The 20,566-nt window shown below is 35.4% G+C and overlaps 1 protein-coding gene across 1 annotated transcript; it reads right to left on the bottom strand.

Annotated features, from left to right (window-relative positions):
- Nucleotides 1–12,600: 12,600 nt before the first annotated feature.
- On the bottom strand, nucleotides 12,601–14,711 carry LOC148607620 (beta-1,4-mannosylglycolipid beta-1,3-N-acetylglucosaminyltransferase brn-like; the record flags this gene model as incomplete). The annotated part of the gene is made up of 1 exon (XM_088544734.1): nucleotides 12,601–14,711. A coding segment is annotated over one exon (720 nt), but the record flags the coding sequence as incomplete, so codon positions are not given.
- Between the last annotated feature and the right edge of the window lie 5,855 nt (nucleotides 14,712–20,566).

The raw sequence follows: 20,566 nt of genomic DNA, 5'->3' as shown, positions 1-20,566 counted from the left end.
TATGTCTAGGTTAGGTTTTGGTTAAAGTTAGATCTAGACTTAAGTCAGTCTTGATGGTCTAGCATGAGGCCTTTGATTAAAGTTATATCTAGCGTTACTTATCGGGTAAGGGTAAGATACATGTACTTGTTTCGGTTCTGGGTTATGTTTAGGGTTAGTGTTTGGAATAGACTTAAAGAGTTTGTATTAAGGTGAACGATACTGTCATGATAAAGTTAGAGCTAGGGTTAGGGTCTGAATTTCAGATAAGGTCTAGTACCAAGACAGTTGCTAGAGTCAACCGTTAGATCAAGAATCAGGTCTATGGTAAGGGTTAAGTTTAAAGTTATGTGTACATTTAGGCCTATGGTTATGTTAAAGGTTGAGGTTAGATTTTGCCCTTTGTGTAGGGTTATGGTTAAATCTAGAGTTAGGTCTATGTCAGGTCTTAGACTTTATGAAAGTCACACATAGAGTTTGTATGGAGGTTAGGGTCAGGCCTCGTTATTTGTTCGGGTTCGGGGTTATGACTTGGGTAGTGTTAGATTTAGATAGTTAGCGTGCTGGTCACAGAACTAGGGTTAGAGTTTCAGATAAGGTCCAGTGTAAAGAGTTATATCTAGGTTAGGGTTAGGGTTAGGGTTAGGGGTATGATTAAGCAAAGGGTTAGACCTTGGGTTATGTTTAAGGTTGGGGTCAGATTTTGCTGTTTGTCTAGAGTTATGGTTAAGTCTAGAGTTAGGTATATATATTAGGTCTTAGACTTTATGAAAGTCAGACCTAGAGTTTGTTATGGGGGTTAGGGTCAGGTCTCGTTACTTGTTTAGGTCAGGGTTATGACTTGGACCAGTGTTAGGAAAACAGTTAGAAAATTAGCGTACGGATCAAAGAACTAGGGTTAGGGTTAAATTTCAGATAAGGTCCAGTGTCAAGAAAGTTAAACGTTAGATCTAGGTTCGGGTTAGGGGTATGGTTAAGTAAAGGGTAAGGCTTAGGTTTATATTTAGGGTTGGGGTCAAGCCATGTTATTTCTCTAGGTTTAGAGTTAGGGCTATGGCCAATAAATGTGAGAAATAGTTTATCGAATAAGTTACGGATGGAGAAGAAGATAACTTAGTTGAAAAAAAAGGTTAATGATAGAGTTAGGGTTGAATCTTTAGAATAGCGCAGGGTAACTTGTGTCTATCGCAGGTTTTGTATTGGTTGAGGCTTGGTGTTAGACCTTTGTGTTATGAATGTTATTGTTGAAGAAATAACCATCTAGTGTTAAACCTCATATCAGGTTAAAAGTTTAGAGTTAAGGATAGAAATAGTTAAGGTTAGGAGGAGTGAAGGGGAAATTGTAGATGATTAGAAATCAGTAGAGACAAGAGTCGTTCGAGTAGGGGTGTAAGAATCAAGAAGCGTTAGAGTCGGGAGTAAGAGACAAGAGTCGTTAGTGTCGGGGTACGAGTCAAAAGCCGGAGTCAAGAGTCGTTAGAGTCAAGAGTCAAGAGTCAAGGTAGGAGTCAAGAGTCGTTAGAGTCAGGGTAGGAGTCAAGAATCGGAGTAAAATGTCGTTAGACTTAGGAGTCCGAGTCAAGAGTCGGGTAACAGTCAAGAGTCAATATTAAGGGGGTGTAAAAGAAAGAAAGTAAAGAACGTAACATAGCCTCAAAAGGTGGGTTTAGAGTAAGGAAGGAATATCAACGAGAAGACTTGCAAAAAATAGTCTTAAAAGTAAAAGTAAAACAATATTGTAATCATTTTGTTCTCAGTTGTGGAAGAAGAATGTCATCGTTTACAAGATGTTCACGACCAATCCAGAATGCAAGATGATCTTTACAAGAAGGTATAATATGAAACGTCATTTCAGGAAAACTCATGTATACCAAGCTTTAATTGATGTACCCCATTGGAAAGAAACCAGGTGCTTTCCTTATTCTAGACCATCGCATGGATCACTGCTTCTATCACGCTACGAGAACCATGCAAATCGACCAATACAGTCCACATACGCATCCTGTCCAGCAAAAGACAACCTTAGAAAGACAGAATCGATGCAAACTGGTTTATCAGACTATGATACTTTGATGACAGAACTACACCAATATGCTTTGGGAAAAGAAAAAAAACAAGATACTTTGATGAATGGACTACGCGTAGACCTTTATACCATTATACTTCGAGGAAAGGGCTACGCCAATTGACCCAGGATGAAACTCAAGAAAACTTACCCAAGGACACAACTGACGAAAACTTTTACATAAACCCGACAGATGATCTCCTTGCATTCGACGTACCCAAATGATACTTGGACGACCATTTCATGCCGTGGGCCCATCCCTTTACCAGTGTCATAGCAGGACCCACCGGAAGTGGAAAAACGATGTTTGTACGCCGATTCGTACAAAACGTGAAACACATGATGATGCCTAGACCCGATCAAATAACGTGGTGCTACGATGTGTACCAGACCCTTTATGGAACCATGGACGATGTCGACTTTCTACAAGGGCTCCCCGACCTTGACACCTTGGATCCCAGAGAGAAACACTTGCTTATTCTTGATAATGATGAATTCGGTCAGCGAATCTATCTCGCATCTCTTCACGAAATATTCTCACCATAAAATATAAGTGTCATGTTGCTGGTTCAGAATCTGTTCAACAAAAACGAGTATCACAGGACCATCAGTCGGAATGCCCATTACTTGGTTCTGTTTAATAATCCCAGAGACGTATCATAGGCCATGACCATGGCCCAACAAATGTTTCCCAAAAAGACAAACTACTTGATGAAATCGTACGAGGATGCCACCGCCAAACCCACGGATATTTACTGATCGACATGAAATGGCACTCCCGACAACTCTTGAGATTGAGAAGCAATATTTTTCATGGGAAATTCAGGATGTGTTCTTGGATGAAAAAAAGTAAATATAGAGATGAAAAAAGGATGTGTGGTGATTTCTTGACCGACTCGCAAAGAAGATGGACGCATCCGGAGCAATAAATATTTACAAGATAGTCCTCTGTCGAGGGATTCATTCAGAAGAGGCCATCAGTCGTGATGCCATACACGTGCAATGTACGACAGAAAGGGCACAATGCAAACCAAAGAATGAACTGACAAACGAAAGTGTGGCCCCAAAAAGACCTCGTGGTAGACCAGCTGGAGGAAAGAAAAAAGCCAATAAAACAGATGTAAAGCCTATAAATGGAACTGTATAGAGAGGAGTTCGTGTAGCTGTATTTAGAACGTAAAACGTACAACGTCAGAATATCAAATACTAGTGGAAACCAGAGCGAAATATCGTGCATCCTTGTATAAGAAACAACGACCTTAATAAATCAAGAAAGTTACAAAAGTTTAACAAGATGAATCATACTGATCTACGATGCCAGAACCTAAGATAGTTCATCAAGAAAGGAGGAGCTATACGGAAAATACAACGAAAACCTAGTTGCACGACCAGGTGTCATGTAAACAAAAGGAAAGGAAGGTTAAATAGAGCAGCCTTGACGCCGATGCTACTCGGGCGACCAGAAGACTCACAGTAAAGCGGAATCATCAGAAGATAGGATCGTGAAATAACTTGATGGGGAAGAATACTTTATGTAACAGACAAATCAGCACGACCCGGATGTGACGACATTCCGACGAAAATATGAATATGTATTGTAAATAAAATATAAAAAAAAATCTAAAAAAATGTAATAATACTATTCTAAAGAAAGACCTCCTTACAAAACAGGGTAGCTCAAAACCGATATCTATTAGCAACAGCATAACAAACATATTTACTATCAGAGCCTCAGAACACGGGTCAAAGTATAAGTAACTTGAAAATATACTATAATAATAAAGTGTTCAAACTCGTTATAAAAAAACATCATACAATACTTAAACAAAAAAGTGAACAAGCCATGAATATAATTATGGAGAGAAAAATAAAATTCCGTAGTTCAATGGTTTACCCCCATAACGGGTCAAATCTAGTACACGATATGTAAACATTGAAAGTATGAATAAGAAACCGGTTTACCCGATAGAGCCTCATAACACGTTCAAAAAGTGTACGCTACATGCAAATATCGAATATACTATAGCAGTAAAAAGTTCAATCTCCTTATAATAACAAAAGAAAAGAATTAAACGAGCACACAAGTCTCAAACTTTAACAAAAAATGGGCATAAGAAACAAAGTACAAATAAAAATATGGAGAGAAAATTCGTCAATGGTTTATTCCCATAACGGGTCAAATCAAGTACACGCCACATGTAAACATTGAAAATATGAAAAAAGGAATTTACCATAACACGGATAAAATCGATGAAAAGGTTGAGTGGGTCTATAATAGGTATTGAAATCGTCGACTATAAAAATCTGAAATGAAGGGCGATACAACATTCAAAAGCTATTAATGTTCCAAATGTAAATCTTACGATAGTCAGTATAATCTTTACTGATTAGTCAAAATTTCAAACTGAATACAAAACAATGATAAAAATGTATTTCTTAGTGGTAAACATTGCACAACACGTCCTTACACCTGTAATGTATTCATAAAGCACAATAAAAAGCGGTTAAAAATCATTACACGGGCTGTTGAAATCACCAGTAAAATGGAATGTTTCAAACATCTGTCTAATCCGGGAGACATTTATTCAAATTACACAATCCATTGAAAACAAAGAAAATCAAATCAAAATTTAAAATCTATTCAAAGTGCCCATTCAATTATTACAAAAAGACAATGAAATTACAAATAATTAGCAAAAATAATTAAAAAACAATGAACGTTAATAAAAATGTAAAAATAAAGAAAAGCAATATAAACAAAGAAAGATAACGCTTGTCATAATACACCCCCTTTTTTATACTAAACTGTTTATAGTATTAGGACTAATTAGGACACTTAATAAGGATACATATGGAGATCGTTTCCCCCTCCCGACCTTTATGACCCCCCTTCCACACCAAAAGGTACCGATGTTCCCAATATGGGTCCCCCATCTAAGTCCACTTCCGGTCACCCAAGGTCAACTCCCGGTTATACCAAAGGTCCTCTTCCGGCCCCCTACCTCTACCGGTCACTTCCGGTCACACCCAAGGGTCACTTCCGGTCATACCCAAGGTCCACTTCCGGTCCCCTCCCTCTACCGGTCCACGGCCACCGGATGTGACGTCATTCTCATGCACATTGGGACTAATACACCCTAATCCACCCGAAAAATTATAAGCGTTTCCCACATCCTTACTACTCCTAATTGCATGGTCAATACATACATGTACATTGCACATGCATATATTCTCAAGCGAATACTATCTAATAACTTTTAAATTATTTTCTCAATGACAAATTTCGTATTTTTTAGAATAAAAGGGGAAATTAGATGAGTACATGAAAAATTGAATGGAATAGAAGGATAATAGGATTAACAAATTTTGAACGCAACTGACATTTTTGTTATGATTTTTCGGGAAATTTTAAGACGATCTAAGGTTGTGTTCAGATCAAAATGGCCGAGTAAGACTCAAAACTAAGTACTAGTGAGAGTATGTGAATATAATATTCAAAAATTCAGTTACAATGTACAGATCTTAGGAAAATGTATGCGTTTTCAAATTCAGATATATATGTATTAAAGATAATACTTGTGATGATAGAGCTGTGTTTTACAGGATTCATTGTGTATGAGACGATACGTAACATAGAAGCTATATATTTGTAAGAAATAGATGTGATTAGTTGAGAGGTACATGTAGTTCAAAGATTGTACATATCTTAAGTTATCTAATTTGGTTCATTATTTGACTTAGCTTCCACGGAGTTCGATTTGAAACTGTAGAAACCAGAAAAGACTAACGCCAGAAGTTCATTTAAACTGGTTATTGAACAGGGGTGTTTATTGTAAACTGACAATAATTTAGGTGAGATTTTTTTAAAGATACGTATATTGCCATTTTTTAAGATTTTCGAATTACGGCACATTTGTGGTTTTTACTGCCAGCGTATAGGTACACAGTGTGATGCATGAAATGTTAGTGTCATCCCTCAGTGATCGCTGATACAAATGTATAATAAAGCAATATTGAAGGTATGCTACTGTAAGGCATTGACAGAGAATTTCAATGTTTTCTAGAGTGGGGTTTGACGGATTACCTCCACATGGATCTGACTATGGTTTATATGCATGCATTTTTCGAGAGGTTCCCGGAACTTTACTAATTAGCTATATTGTACCTATGCTTTAAGGCGATATGCCACACCGGCGGGATACAGCTTTACATTGACTAACGACATCAACGGATGGGGTTTACATTGTTCTAAAATAAGGTTATATTATGATATCGAAAGAAAGTTTAAGGGACAGTTGAATAGTAAATTGTAATGATGAGGAAATGATAATTTAGAAAGAAAATACATGATGTATTGTCAAGCAAGAAACAAAACATAAACAAAAAAAGATAAACCAGTGTAAAAAGGGGACGAATGAACGTAATATGAATTTATCCATTTAGATACAAGTATGTTCGAATAAGCCTTAAAGGAGCAGACTATGTTATTGTGCAAGTCATAAATATCGAAACTAATCTATTAAATGTCAATGACAATTTAATTGAAGCAACGAAAATTTCCTTTTCTTAACTAATTAATCGCGATTTATAAATAGGGAATTTAAATTTCCCGCGTCTGTGGGCGCCACCATGATCGGTTGAGCTATGACGTCACGAAGTCGGTTTGTAAAGTGAAAGTAAATAGGTACTTGATTACGATGTCCGTTTAAAACGCAACTTTGGGGCTTTTCCTCCTATAATTTCAACCCAAAATAAACAGAAGAAAGGATTGAAGCACAACATGTAAGCAAATGTCAGACAATTTTGACGAACAACGGGATTCGCAGCTAGAAGACTAGAGTATGTCTGAGGAAAATCTAACGGCTACTTCCGATGAATGTTCGTGTAACGTGTTGCCGTAAAAAAACTTTTAGAATATTTCTATTTCATCATTCGAGTAATTGTAAGTTTGACAAGACAACATGTTTCGGTGATTAGATAAACATGATCGTAGAAACTTTACGAAATATTATTTGTTTACATATTATTTTCAGAGCTTGTATCAATATCAAACCGACAATCCGAGCCAAACGGAAGCTATCGGTAAAAATCAATAAAGTCTGTTAATGATCTTCCTTCAGATAGGAGAGTTCTGCAAGATTGCTACCTACATATACTTTTCGTACTTTCGAGCATTTTATAAAAGCGTATTTTGCATTAAAGGTTATTTTTTTTTGCGTTATCATAGGAGCCCAACTTAATGAAAAGGTGGTCTTTCCCGTTAAATGTCTGACTAAACGCAAAATGAGTTAAAACTGTAAAAAATGTCATTAAACGCAAAATAAGTTTAATCAGTCAACAAACGTCTGATTAAACGGAAATCGGGTTTAGTCAGTCCAAAAACGTATGATTAAACGCAAAGCACGTTTAATCAATCAAAAAATGATTGATTAAATGCAAAATGAGTTTACTCAGTCCATAAACGTCTGCTTAAACAGAAATCAGGTTTAGTTAGTCCAAAAACGTCTGATTAAACTTAAAGTGCAGATGAAAATCGTGGAACCATTCATATATATTTCATAATTCATAGGGTTATTAGAGATCAACAATATTAAATCTCATATTCTGTGCAGTTCTTCCGATAAGCAGATAAATGCGACAGCGGGGCGAATCCAGTGATTAAAAATAGAGAGGATGGACAGGACAAATAGCGGATACAAGGCTATAAAAAGCTTGTTTTGTCCTAATTATGCAAAAAGTTAGAAACCTTTTCAAAAATAAAGGGTTTCCAAACCCTGGACTCCTTCCGGCTCCGCCACTGCGAAAGTAAATGCAAAATGAATATTTCAAGTCACAGATATTTAGTTATAGTCTGGAATTAGTCATTTGTCATCCTGAATGTCGTTCGAATGCATACAGGCTTGAGTGCGTTTCATATACACATAATTTATTTAAACTTCAAAATTTACTATAAAAGTCATATTGTAAATATATTTTGTAGTTAATTGGTTATGTTGTATGGAATAAAGCACATTTGTTTGTGAAGCACAGGATATTTGTTCCCTTTCAATGACCTTACACAAATTCTAAAATACCGCTAAAAGTCAATGTACTTGTTATGTCACTTTTGAAACGTACAATGGCAAGGTAATCGCCCCTACATCATATCTCGTGATTTGAGATATAGTATTGAAAATAAATGTGTTAACGTATTATTTACCATACATTTCAACAATAAAATTGGAATTGAATTGGACAAACAACATACAATTTTAATTTGAAGTACGACAAAATGCATGCGCAACTAGCTAGCTCTCCATAAAATCACATGAATGTTCAATGACGTATTCAAAGTAAAATATGTTCTATGTTTTGGTTTTTGATTTGGCAACACATTTTTTACACTATTTTCTCTCTAGAACTTTGTTTTATTTATAGTTGCTATCTTCCTATAAATACGACATGTACACGTTGTTAGTAAATTCCCAGCTGCATACATTACATTTTCAAACCTCAATCTTTCTGAATGCTAAGTGTCCGCATACGAGTAACTAAATCAAAAATGTGCTGAATTTTAGCTTGCTAATCTCCTTTTGAATACTAGTACTTAAGTGCAAAATAAAGTTATGAGTATCTATCTGAATATACATATCCATGCAGACAAAAGAGTCTAAGCATATAACGTGTTAGGTAATGCATTAAGGCGCAGATCAAAGGACAGTCTGACCGGGCAAACGCCCCATTCCCCAAAAATTGGAAATAATAATTGTATAGATTCCGGTAAATATAAGATCTTTATTGTAAATGAAAATCATCGGTTTCCGCTCCACTAAAATAACCATATACAGGTGTAGATCATATATACTTTTCGCCCAAAATGTTACGACTTACTATAAGATCTTTTCTGTAAATGATGTAAATGAAAATCAACGGCCACTTCCGCGCTACTTAAATAATCATATACAGAGGCAGGTCATATATACTTTTCGCCCAAAATGTTATTTTCCCTTGGTGACAAAAACAAAGAAGAGAGAGAAAGAGAAAAAAATATAATTTTCGGAAATACATCCCGACAAATTCATGAGAATTTGCCGAACTTAATGATATTCAGTATAATATAATGCATATCGATTGCAGTTTAAAGGCGGTATACATGCACTAGATCAACATACTCAGACTTTGTCTCGAATGATATTCTTCCTTCGAGAAATAATTCAGTACCAAGGAAGGCATTCGCCGAGTCTACTCTACAAAGATATGCATATCTACAAAACTTCACAAAATACCCCCGTCAAAAAATACCAGTTTTAAACGTTTTTACATTGCGCAATGCATCTTGAGTGGGAATGACTGTAATTTGCTCAAATCCATAAATTTATAGACAAATCACGTTAATTGAGATATGACCTACATGTCTATGTCATAAGTTCAGATAAGCTATAGTCAATGGCTATTGGACATCAGTAACTGTAATAGTATTTGACGACTGGGAGTTTCTAACGGCCTTGAATACCAGTACAGACCTCTCACAGTCGATGTTAGTGGTTAGTACAACCAACTGGTGTAGGTAGAGGAGCCCGGCCTTCGGGATATCTGACCAAAGAACTCGGACAGGGCTGCTATGCAGACGCTATGTAGACGCTCTGGCCTGTACTGCAAGACCTCACGTGGATCTGGGAGAATTCCCCGACTTCATCTTTTTTTTTATATTTCAAACAGTTTCCCTACTTCAAGTGCCCTAGAAGTACGTCTACGGAAGAACTATGAAATATTCGACGTTTATAAACTTTTATATATGCTGCCACACCATTGCCTTTATAATGTTTATATAATGTTTAGCTTTCGCAAATATTTTGCAAAAAAAATAAAAATTCACAGTTTAGAAATTCAAAATACATTTAATTTATTTCTGTCATTCTGGTCATGTAATAAATAGAAGAAATTTTCAAAAAAAAATGTAAGAAAAATGAATAAAATAAGATAATGGGCGACAATTAACATTTTAAGTTTCCTCCCCTTCCATAATCCTAGAATACGAATTTCTTCGTAACCAAACGAACGGTACGTATGATATTATTAATTCGATTTTCAGTCTAATAAATAAAAGGCCCAGTTTGTAGAGGCATTATATTAATTTTATTACAATTTCATTGAAAACGAAATGAGTTAAACCTTAGTTTGAGCATTATTTCTACTATAATTGTAGTCATTCAACATAGCCAAACAGACAATCCCTATTGGTTTGTCCGTTCGTTCGTCAATTTAGTGGAAATCTCTAGTAAGAGAGAAAACGATCGCCTGTCGCTGCGTGGAGCATGGACCAGTCCCTAGACATTTTTTTGACAGACCTCACACATACATGTATCTGCTTAAAAATTAAGGACCGCACTCAGAAGGTAAGTTCAGTTTTTCTTATTAAGATGGCGTGCGTTATATTTTTATGTAGTTTAAACGATCTGGTCCTAAACAATAAAAGGCAGATCGGTCTTCGGATTACAATACGTTTTGCTTCGGAATTAACGGAAGGGAAACTGAAACAAGAACGAGACTTACAAACCCTATTCAACAAAACTTAAAATATGAAACTGCAGACACTGAAAATTGCGGTTCAGTGAATGGACTACCTAAAAAGATGAACCCATGCATGATTTAAACGACAAACACATTGACCCCTTATTGAAAGTTGTTAATTTAGTATTTGTCTTTTTGTAAAATATCGTCAGGGTCTTTTTATATTAAAAGTGAAATAAAGAATGTCCCGAAAAGTATAATAATTGAGTTTGTCAAAGTTTTAAAGCCTGCCAAATACGAATAAGTCCTTGTAAAATTGTTTCACAAAAAACGTTGATTTACATGATCTTTCCAAAGAGTAATCAAAAGAACCAAGATTCAACCGGAAATCGAACGAAAACAATCCACGGATAAAGACTAGACAGGGTCAGAAGACACACCCAACACAGACCATGACATAACCATTACATTTACAAAAAAAACCGAATGTAAATAACCAAAATAATACCTACAAAGTATACAATGTTAAAAAAGTAAATTAGCAACTCGGAGTCCACTTAACACTGGGAGCATGGACCAGGTGCACCGGTAGGGTAAGCGTCATCCCTTTTTTTTAGAAACACCCATCGAGTTGCTAATAAAAACTTTCTCATTACAAGCAATTACAGTGATTTTCATTCGTATTTTGCTTGCTTTGTTCAATGAAGGGTTCATATATTATGTGTTTTATGTTATCGAATATTCCCAATGTAAAAAATTTCGGTAATTCACACTGCGAAATAAATTTCGTAATTTCACTCTCGGACTTTCTCCTGTTGAAAACGTCACTTTGACACTTTCATTTTTTCCGCCAATCACAGAATTTAAAATTCATGTTAAAATATCGATAAACTATGAAGAGAAGACGTATAATAAATATGATATTTAATTGGTAATCGTTAATGACCAAAAGTATGTTCACTCGTGCAAAGAACGCTTGACAACACCATTCCGCACCTGCGTATGGAGTATTCATATCACAACTCATACGTTATGCCAGAGCTTACCGAAACTACGCAGACTCTTTGTATCGCGCTAGAACTCTTAACAAATAGGCTTCTGGAACAGGGTTATATTGCTACAAGATTGAAGTCATCACTACAGACGTTTTATGGTCGTCATCATGAACTCGTGGATTGTTATGGTTTATCCATCTGCACCATGAAAACTGATTTATTCAACGGGTCGTAATTTTCCTTTCCTCGTTTATCTACCCCGGACTTGACCTTTTATGAGCAACTCGGTGGGTGTTTCTAGAAAAGCAGAGGACGCTTACCCTACTTGTGCACCTGTCCATGCTCCCAGTTTCTAGTGGAATCCGAGTTGCTCATTTGCTTTTGTTACTTTGTATGTATGATTTTCCATGTTTGTTCATTGTCCCTGGATTGCATTTTGTTGATTACCACTATAACCTTGGTTCCCTTGATTACTCTTTTAACAAGTAATATCATTTTGGAGGGATTGAAAAGTCAACTTTTATAGAACAAAAAAATTGACTCAATCAAATACATTTTGTGATGATTTGATGACGTCATATATATCATTGTCAGTTTTGTGATTAAGAGGGGTTAAACAAAAAGACCAAACATGGAAACAGACAGACAGACACACACACACACACACACACACACACACAAACACAACATAACCAAAAATAATAAAACAAAGTAGTTGAGCAACTAGGACTCCATTGAAAACTGGGAGTATGGCCAGGTGCACCGGTAGGGCAATCGTCATCTCCTTTCTAGAAACACCCGGGATATTTCTAGGTCTCCAGTCCTTCCACGACAGTTGTTACGCCCGTAGTAGTACACATTCATTGTGGATCCTGAAAAAATCAAATGATCTGGAAACACTCAACTCAAGATTATTAGCAGAATACAATAGCATTAACCTATGAATTAACTTTTTATACTTCAATTCATAATACTCTGTTAAAATCCCGACTCAAAAACATTATCCTAAAAAAATTATAGAACCTAGATACAAATATGTATTGTATTGTTTGGTAGAGTTTCCTCATACTTTGTAAAAAAAGCAATTTCAAATCATCTTCAAAATATACCGAATACAACATTTGTCCAGATTTATAACGAAATGTCGGTATTCCAGTGGTAAAAATTGTGCTCCTCTACTCACTGACTTCATAGTGATCTAATCCAAAAGAAGGAAAATCGTTTAACTAGATCCTTCAATCTAAGTTATCGTTAAAAAATCCTAGTTTCGGGGATTTTATACATCGCATCTATCCCTAAAGAACTGAAGAGAAATAATACTACAGACACTGCGAAGTAAAGCTAATATAATGACCTACACTTATCGATGGTAAAGGAAAACTATTGACCAAACTTTAGGACAAATACAATAAATTTTTATTCTGTATTCTCAACTTTTCTTTTATCTGGGGCAACATATCTTCCGCACCTACATATGGCGTTTTCATATCACAACCCACACGTGTTTTTGGTTATTCTATAATCTTTTTAGTGTGTTTGTGTTTTCCATGTCTGGTCTTTGCCCCTGAATTACATTCGTTTGGTTTCCGTTATAATATTCTTTGTTCATTTGATTACTCTTGTAGTCAATTGATCATGTATTAATGCATGCAAAAATTTACCTATCGAAATAAAAGGGTAATTAATAACATTTCAATTATTGATATGCGTAAGTTTCATCTATATCCCTCAAGGCATAGTATAAGTATCAAACAGATCTAGTTTTTAAATCTTTTTGTTTTAAATATCAGTTTAAATTACAACCTTAATGTTATCCCTCCTAATGTTAAAAGGTAAGTTTCTCATTGTTGCCAATTTGACTCTTACCTCATTTAATTATAATTTTGCAATGATACAAACAGAAAAACCAAAGTTAAGTTTAGTGGTTTGAACCTGAAGTACACAACAAAAGCTGTTTTTTTTTAATGTGCGAAATAAAAACATAAAAAGAAATATTATGATTTAAAATGCTGCATGTTCAGACTGGTGTTTTTTTGTTTTGTGTTTCATAGTTAGATTTTTTTCTTTTTTCTTTCTTGTCTGCATTTCACCAAAAGAGAGTCAAAATCATTGTTCCCTGTTAAGCAGAGAATACTTGGTATGGTACAGTAAATGGTATACAAACTTTGATGGAAACAAAATATTCGTATAAAACTACATTTTCAGTTTTAAAGGATTTTATTTTTTCTTGTAATTTTTTTTTTTAAATGTCATCGTCGATGAAAATATGATCATTGGAATAACAAAATATGTCCAAACTGTTTTATATAAAAGGAACTGTTGACTTTGTTATTCATCCACTGTATGCCTTCTGTCTAATTAAATTTTGACCTTACAAGTTTACGATTCAGTCACTACATGTACAATCTAACAACACTTCATTCTTTTTTGTTTTTGTTCAGATGATATTTCCGATCAGCCAATCAGAATAAATCTGTTTTGTGACCATTGTAATCCATCCATCCTTGATATAAGCTTACAGGGCTTTTAAAGAAATGAAGTGATAATCTGTTTTTAACATCAAAATCCTTTTTATCAGGACTTACAAAATTTGGTTCGTTTATTAATTTGATATTCAACTTCATTGCAACTATAGAAACAAATACATCATCAAGCCATAGTTTTTTACAGAACGGAAATGCTAGTCGTAATATTCGTATAACACGTGTATTGGTCAAAACAGATCCTCCTGATATAAATGGCGGAATGGTATCATATGGATATTCTTCCGTCGTAAGATACCACTTCTTGTTTCTATTTCTATTTGGTATGTTATTACATGCTTTGTGTCCGAACATCGCATTTTTTGCCAGATTTGCTGTTGTTGATATATATTTTTGTATATAAGGAATGTTCACAAAATAGTCATCATCGACAAAAAGTCCCCACTCGGTGTGTAAACAGTTGGATGAAACCCAATCAAACGCCATGTGAGTCTTGTAAATATTATTTTCGTAAATATCAAGAAATGATCCCTGAATGATATCACCATATTTATTGTATTCCTCCTTAACTGATTCTGAAAATTTCTCAGAAAATCCTAATACAAATACGATCTGTACAGTTTCGTTTCGGTTACTTCCCCATGTCTCTCGAATGGCTTTACGTTGAAGGGAGTTTCCTACATATGACTTGACCATGATAATTAACGTAGTGTTCAGCTTACAACTTCGACTGTAAAATGATTGATACTCACTATATATTGTATTTATAGGTTTTGTATTTATAGATCCAAATTCATTAATTTCTCTAACTATGTCGGTCAAATTTTCTAGGGGGTAATTATGTCGGAATGGTCTGCATATATTGAAAGCTTCCAAAACTTGCTTCGGCATTCTGATATTACAAGTAAAGTAGGCTAACAGTAACAAAGGTAATATGATAGACAAGATACGTTTTAATGATTTTGTTCTGCATCTTACCATATTTAGCTTGTGCTCGAAAAGCTAGCTATTGTGTCAAACCTGCAAAAATGAAACATTTATCATTTAACTAAAACTAATTTGTTAAAGAACACAAATTTCCAAAAAAGATATGTTAAAATTAAAACATAGACTTTCATTTACAAGATGGAATGAGACTTACAAGTTTTAATGTAAACCATCATGGAATAATAATTACACATTCTGTTGTAAACAACAATGGAACACAAGATACATATTGTAATATGACAACAGACAAATGCTAATCTGACAAACCATGGAACACAACAAGAACTAATGGGACAAACAATGGAACATACAATAAAAGTCTAATGTTTTAATCAATTGTCCATGGCAGACAAGTTCTAATCACAAGTCATAGAAAAAATATACGTCTAATGAAACCAACCATGGAACAGGACATACAAGTCCAATGTGGCAAATCATGGAACAAATCATGGAAGTTCAAATGTGACACATCACCGAACACGACATACAAGTTCCAATCTTACAAACCATGGAACACGACATACAAGTTCTTTTGTGACACACTATACCACACGACAATCAGGTGTAATGAAACAATCCGTGAACACAACATACAAGTTCTAATGTTTCAAGGAATGGAAAATGCCACACAAGTTGACACACCAAGGAATATGACAGACAAGTCTAATTCGACAACCCATGTAACTCGACATGGAAGTTCAAATGTGACACACCATGGAACATGACACAAAAATCTGATATGACAAACATTGAACGAAGCATAACAGTTCTAATGTCACAAACCATGCAACACAACATAAAAATCTAATGTGACAAACCTGGAACACAACATATATTTCTTATGTGACAAACAATGGAAGACGACATACAGTCTGATGTGACAAACTATTGAACACAACATACAATACTAATATGACAAATCATGAAATACGAGGTAGCGTCTAACGTGACAAACCATGGAACACATAAGTCTTGTTTTTATCTAAGACAATTTGGAACATGACATATCAATCTAATGTGACAAACCATGGAACACTACATATATGCCCAATCTCATCAACCATGAAACACAACATACAAGTTAAATGAGACAATCCGTTGAACAAAGCATACAAGTTGAAATGTAATCAATCATGGAAAATGACATACAAGTTCGAATGTGACAAATCAAGGAACAAGATATACAAATCCAATGTGACGATCCATGTTACACAACATATAAGTTCAAATAGGACATGAAATACAAGTTTAATGTGACAAAACGTGGAACATGACATACAAGTATAATATGACAAACCAGGAGCATAGCCGATATGACCAACGCCCGTGCAGGTCAAAAGAATAGGCATGCAGCAGCGCTAAGTTTGTCATAAAAGGCGACTAAATAGTGTTCAGAACCCTAGTCGTGGACTAGGGCGCTCTGCCCATAGAGCAACTTGGTTGTGTGCCCCAGGTGGTTGAATAGGGTATCCCTGGCGTGTTACATGCTGGGTGGGGTTGTCAGGCTTTAATACGGAAAACCTGATAGAACCCCATAATGGTTCACCGTGTTGGGAAAGACGCCACGTTCCTCGCACGTTAAAGAACTTTGCTGTGGTATTCGATAGGAGTAGGAGTAGGCACCTTTGTGCTCCGCAATTACCCCATCCTACCAATTTTTCCCTTTTTTCTGGTGGCATTAAAATATGTCCACCCTATTATCCTTGTGTCCCATCCCATTTTTTATTTCATCATCATCATCATTTCATGTTTATTTTATCATCCATTTCAAATTCATCGCCATAATATAGCTGAAATCTTGCTGCTCGGTGGTTTAACCCCAACAATCAATCAATCAATACAACCAACCATCGAAATCGACACAAAAGTCTATTGTGACAAACTGTACATAGCTTACAACGTCTAATGTGACAAACCATTCTCCTGATAAAGCCCCTTGATAATTTATACATGTCACTGAAAATGGTTGAATCTCCATACCAAAACAAAATCACCGTGCACCCCACCCACTCATCATGTTCATTTTTGGATACCTTCATACTTCCTATTACCGAATCAATTTGTCGCCAAAGAATATTCTCGGATTCTTCCTCCGTATAAGCCTATATTAGTACCCCATTGGGTCATAAAGCCAAGATGTTTTTTACTCAATTTTATCAGCGTCTATGCTTTTCTGGGATAGCATGTGAGAACAAACTAAACAAATTTAGGTATCATCGTGTACCCCAATGTCTCAGCGTCACAATGGTACCATGAAAGTTGCGGTTACATTTATGTTTTTGCGGTAAAATGAAAACAATGCACCCCTACTCCTCTAAGCGTAGAAGTTATCTTACCCTATTTTACCTCTTTAAACACGAATATTAAAGTAATCAGTTAGGACTAGTTTGACTCTTATATTCAACCTGTTGGCTTGAGTGCCAGTCTATAAAAAATCAAACACAGCTAATGGGAGAGATTACACATGGTTTAGAAAAAAACAACCGAAAAACAGAACAAATGGTACTTTTTCGGTTTTCATATGCTTTACGTTCACATAATGATAATCTTTTCTGTATCCAGATCAGTATTTTGTTTAAGAAAACCATACATTCATCTTATACTAAAATATTCAAATATTAGGAATGATAATTCTTGCGAAGGGTCAATTTCGAAATCAAATTTTATAAATTTTATCTCAACAATCAATGTTAGTGACATGACGGATAATGAGTAAGTAAGCACTGAAATTTCTAATCCTTAATCGAAAATAATTCTCGACATGTCGTATATAGTATTTTTTATCAAGATAAAATGCTATGCAGAGTAAGCAAGAAATAAAGACAATATACATACACAATGTAGCGAACAGAATAAAATTTAATTATGAATTAAAACAAATGAAGATAAGCAAAACATTACATCACACAAAATCTAAAGCAGTATGAACCCCAACAAAAAACTTTAAATGACAGCACGTATTCCTGAAGGATAAGTTTCCTGCTCCGTCAGCAGCACCAGTTGCATAACAAGTGAGAATAATCCGCTTAGGGTCTAGTTACTATAGTGCAATTTTCCGTCATACAGTCAAGACCGAGTCTTAAAGAAATCAATCCAGAAACAAAGAAGCTTTTACACTTGTCTAATTCAATAAAGTGTTATTATGTTAAATGACGTATATATGATAAGGAAAATATCGGTGATCAGTTAATCATCATAACACATTTGACATTTAATTGAACAATCGTAAATAATTTATTTTAATTTTTGAAAGCGAATGAAATATGTTTCAGATTAATTTAAATGGCCTAACATGGGCCTCCAATGTCGAAGATGCCATTTTATTCGTGTAGCTCTTTTGACAATAAGTAGCAAGGGGTAAGTCAGGCGGAAGTCAGGTGGTTGTCAATGTGGTAAGATGTGGAATCTAACAGAAGATACTATGTCCTGTTTGTGAGATAAATAGTTCACATCGATCAATAAAATTGTGTAATGACAAGTGTAAAACAACTGTAGTGAAAATATAAACAAACGCTGAACGAATCCCTGATGAAGAAGATTACTTGACGGTTTCCGTGTTTTAATAAAGATTTGAGAGACCGATTGTACATGTATTTAAGCTACAAAAGTATAACTTCAAACTACCGTATTCACTTCTGTCAAAATATATCTATATCGCAACATTTATATCAAATATGCCTTATAATAACAATAACAAAATTTCGAACGATTACATTGTAGCATAATAAATTTTAAAACAATAGATATGGTCTCTCAAAGTTCAATAACGGAAATATGTAGTTAGCTTAAATTAACACGTAATTGGTATTTTGTACATGTAAACCATTGTGCCGAATCTTCGGTGATATTTCTCAGCCTAGTAGTAAGACTTGTCTAACCTGAATTTTATATCATATCAAGTGATTGATTATGGTTTAACATCATATAGTATGAATAATTCATTTATTTAGGACGACAACGATTGATCAAGTCAAGATATCCCGCATTATACCAGACTGACACGCTGAGTGGGATCTTTCTTGTGCTAGATCACAGAAGCAACAGTCTGCAGGTAGGCCTGTCAACTTACTTGGACACATTATTCTGACTCCGAGCCAACCAGCAGTCACTCTAACCCTTACATTCCGCGTACTTGGTGGAGAAGCAATGTCTTTAAAGTAGCATGGTAATATTTTTTCGAGTAGTCTATATTTTCCCAGTTATTTTCCCTAAGTGGTCTCTCCTGTCCTTAATATGCTGTATTTGGAGCACAACCTAAACTGATTAATAACCCTACATAGCACTGACACGACATTAATTTAATCTGTAATCATTAAATTAAAGGATTGTGTTATAATTTGTTTTTATTAAATCAGATCCATGACATATGAATACTTGATATCATATGGAAAACAAAGATAGTAATCAGACATCCACAATGTTCTATGATGTTCAGTTCATTTCAAAGCCCTATCAAATCATAATCCGTAACGACATGTGGCGTTATGGTAAAATATATTTTAACACACTGGAGTGTGTTACGTAAGTTATACCCCGTTCACACCCGGATTGGGCTCGAATAAATTTATCCGGATCATTTTTTATAAAGGTTAAAGTCAGAAAAAGATGGAGTTGTTGTCAGTGAAATGTGGAACATTCTATGGCGTCATTTTAATGAATCTATTGTGAAAAATTACAGATGGCTACTTTTCAATTTGGAAATTATTTAAAAATATTGGCTGACTCAGCATTTTATACGTGCATACAGCATTCTAATAAATAAACATGTAAGCGTATACTTTGCGTGACTAGCTGAAATTCTTTTTTAAGCCAACAGTGGTATATTTATTTTTGACAAAAACGCTAAATCGGTGCAGCTATGAGAAGAAGTGTGAACAAGAATTAACAAAGCTGGATTAACTAACCCGTGTTCCTCCGTAAGTAAATTATGAAGTGTGAACGTGGTACTAGGCATGAGTTTTGAGCATGTCTCATCGATCGAAGCTGAAAAATATGTGTAACGTCTTCTCACGACAAGACAACGGTTGCCTTAAGTATTATTGAACAATCCTAAAACTCACATTTTTTATTAACGACGTCAATATCATCTTTGCAACCTCAATAATTTGAACAGCTTACTCAGCATTTTTTATACGCACAAGGCATTCTTGCATCTTGCGAAATAATCGATTGATTGATTGTTGGGGTTTAACGCCCGAGCAGCAATATTTCAGCTATATTCAGGCGATGAACATGAAATGGATGATGGTGAAATGAAAAAATGGGAAGGGACACAAGGACAAAAGGGTCAACAAACTTTGATTGCCACAAGATAAAAGGGAGGGATGGGTAGGGTCGGGCAATTTAGCCTCCTGTGGCGGAGCGCAAAGGTTCCTACTCCTATCGAATACCACAGCAGGGTTCTTTAATGTGCAATGAACGTGGCATCTTTCCCAACACGGTGCACCACTATGGTTTGCGGTCAGGTTTTCCGTATTATAGCCTGACAACCCCAGCGTGGAACACGCCCGGTGTACCCCATTCCACCACCTGGGGCACACATCCTAGTTGCTCTGTGGGGAAAACGC

The sequence above is a fragment of the Perna viridis genome, chromosome 9 (genome assembly GCF_037379345.1).
Source record: "Perna viridis isolate PV_CMFRI_1.1 ecotype Kerala chromosome 9, ASM3737934v1, whole genome shotgun sequence".
NCBI lineage: Eukaryota > Metazoa > Mollusca > Bivalvia > Mytilida > Mytilidae > Perna > Perna viridis.
This window is presented reverse-complemented; position numbering and strand designations above follow the sequence as displayed.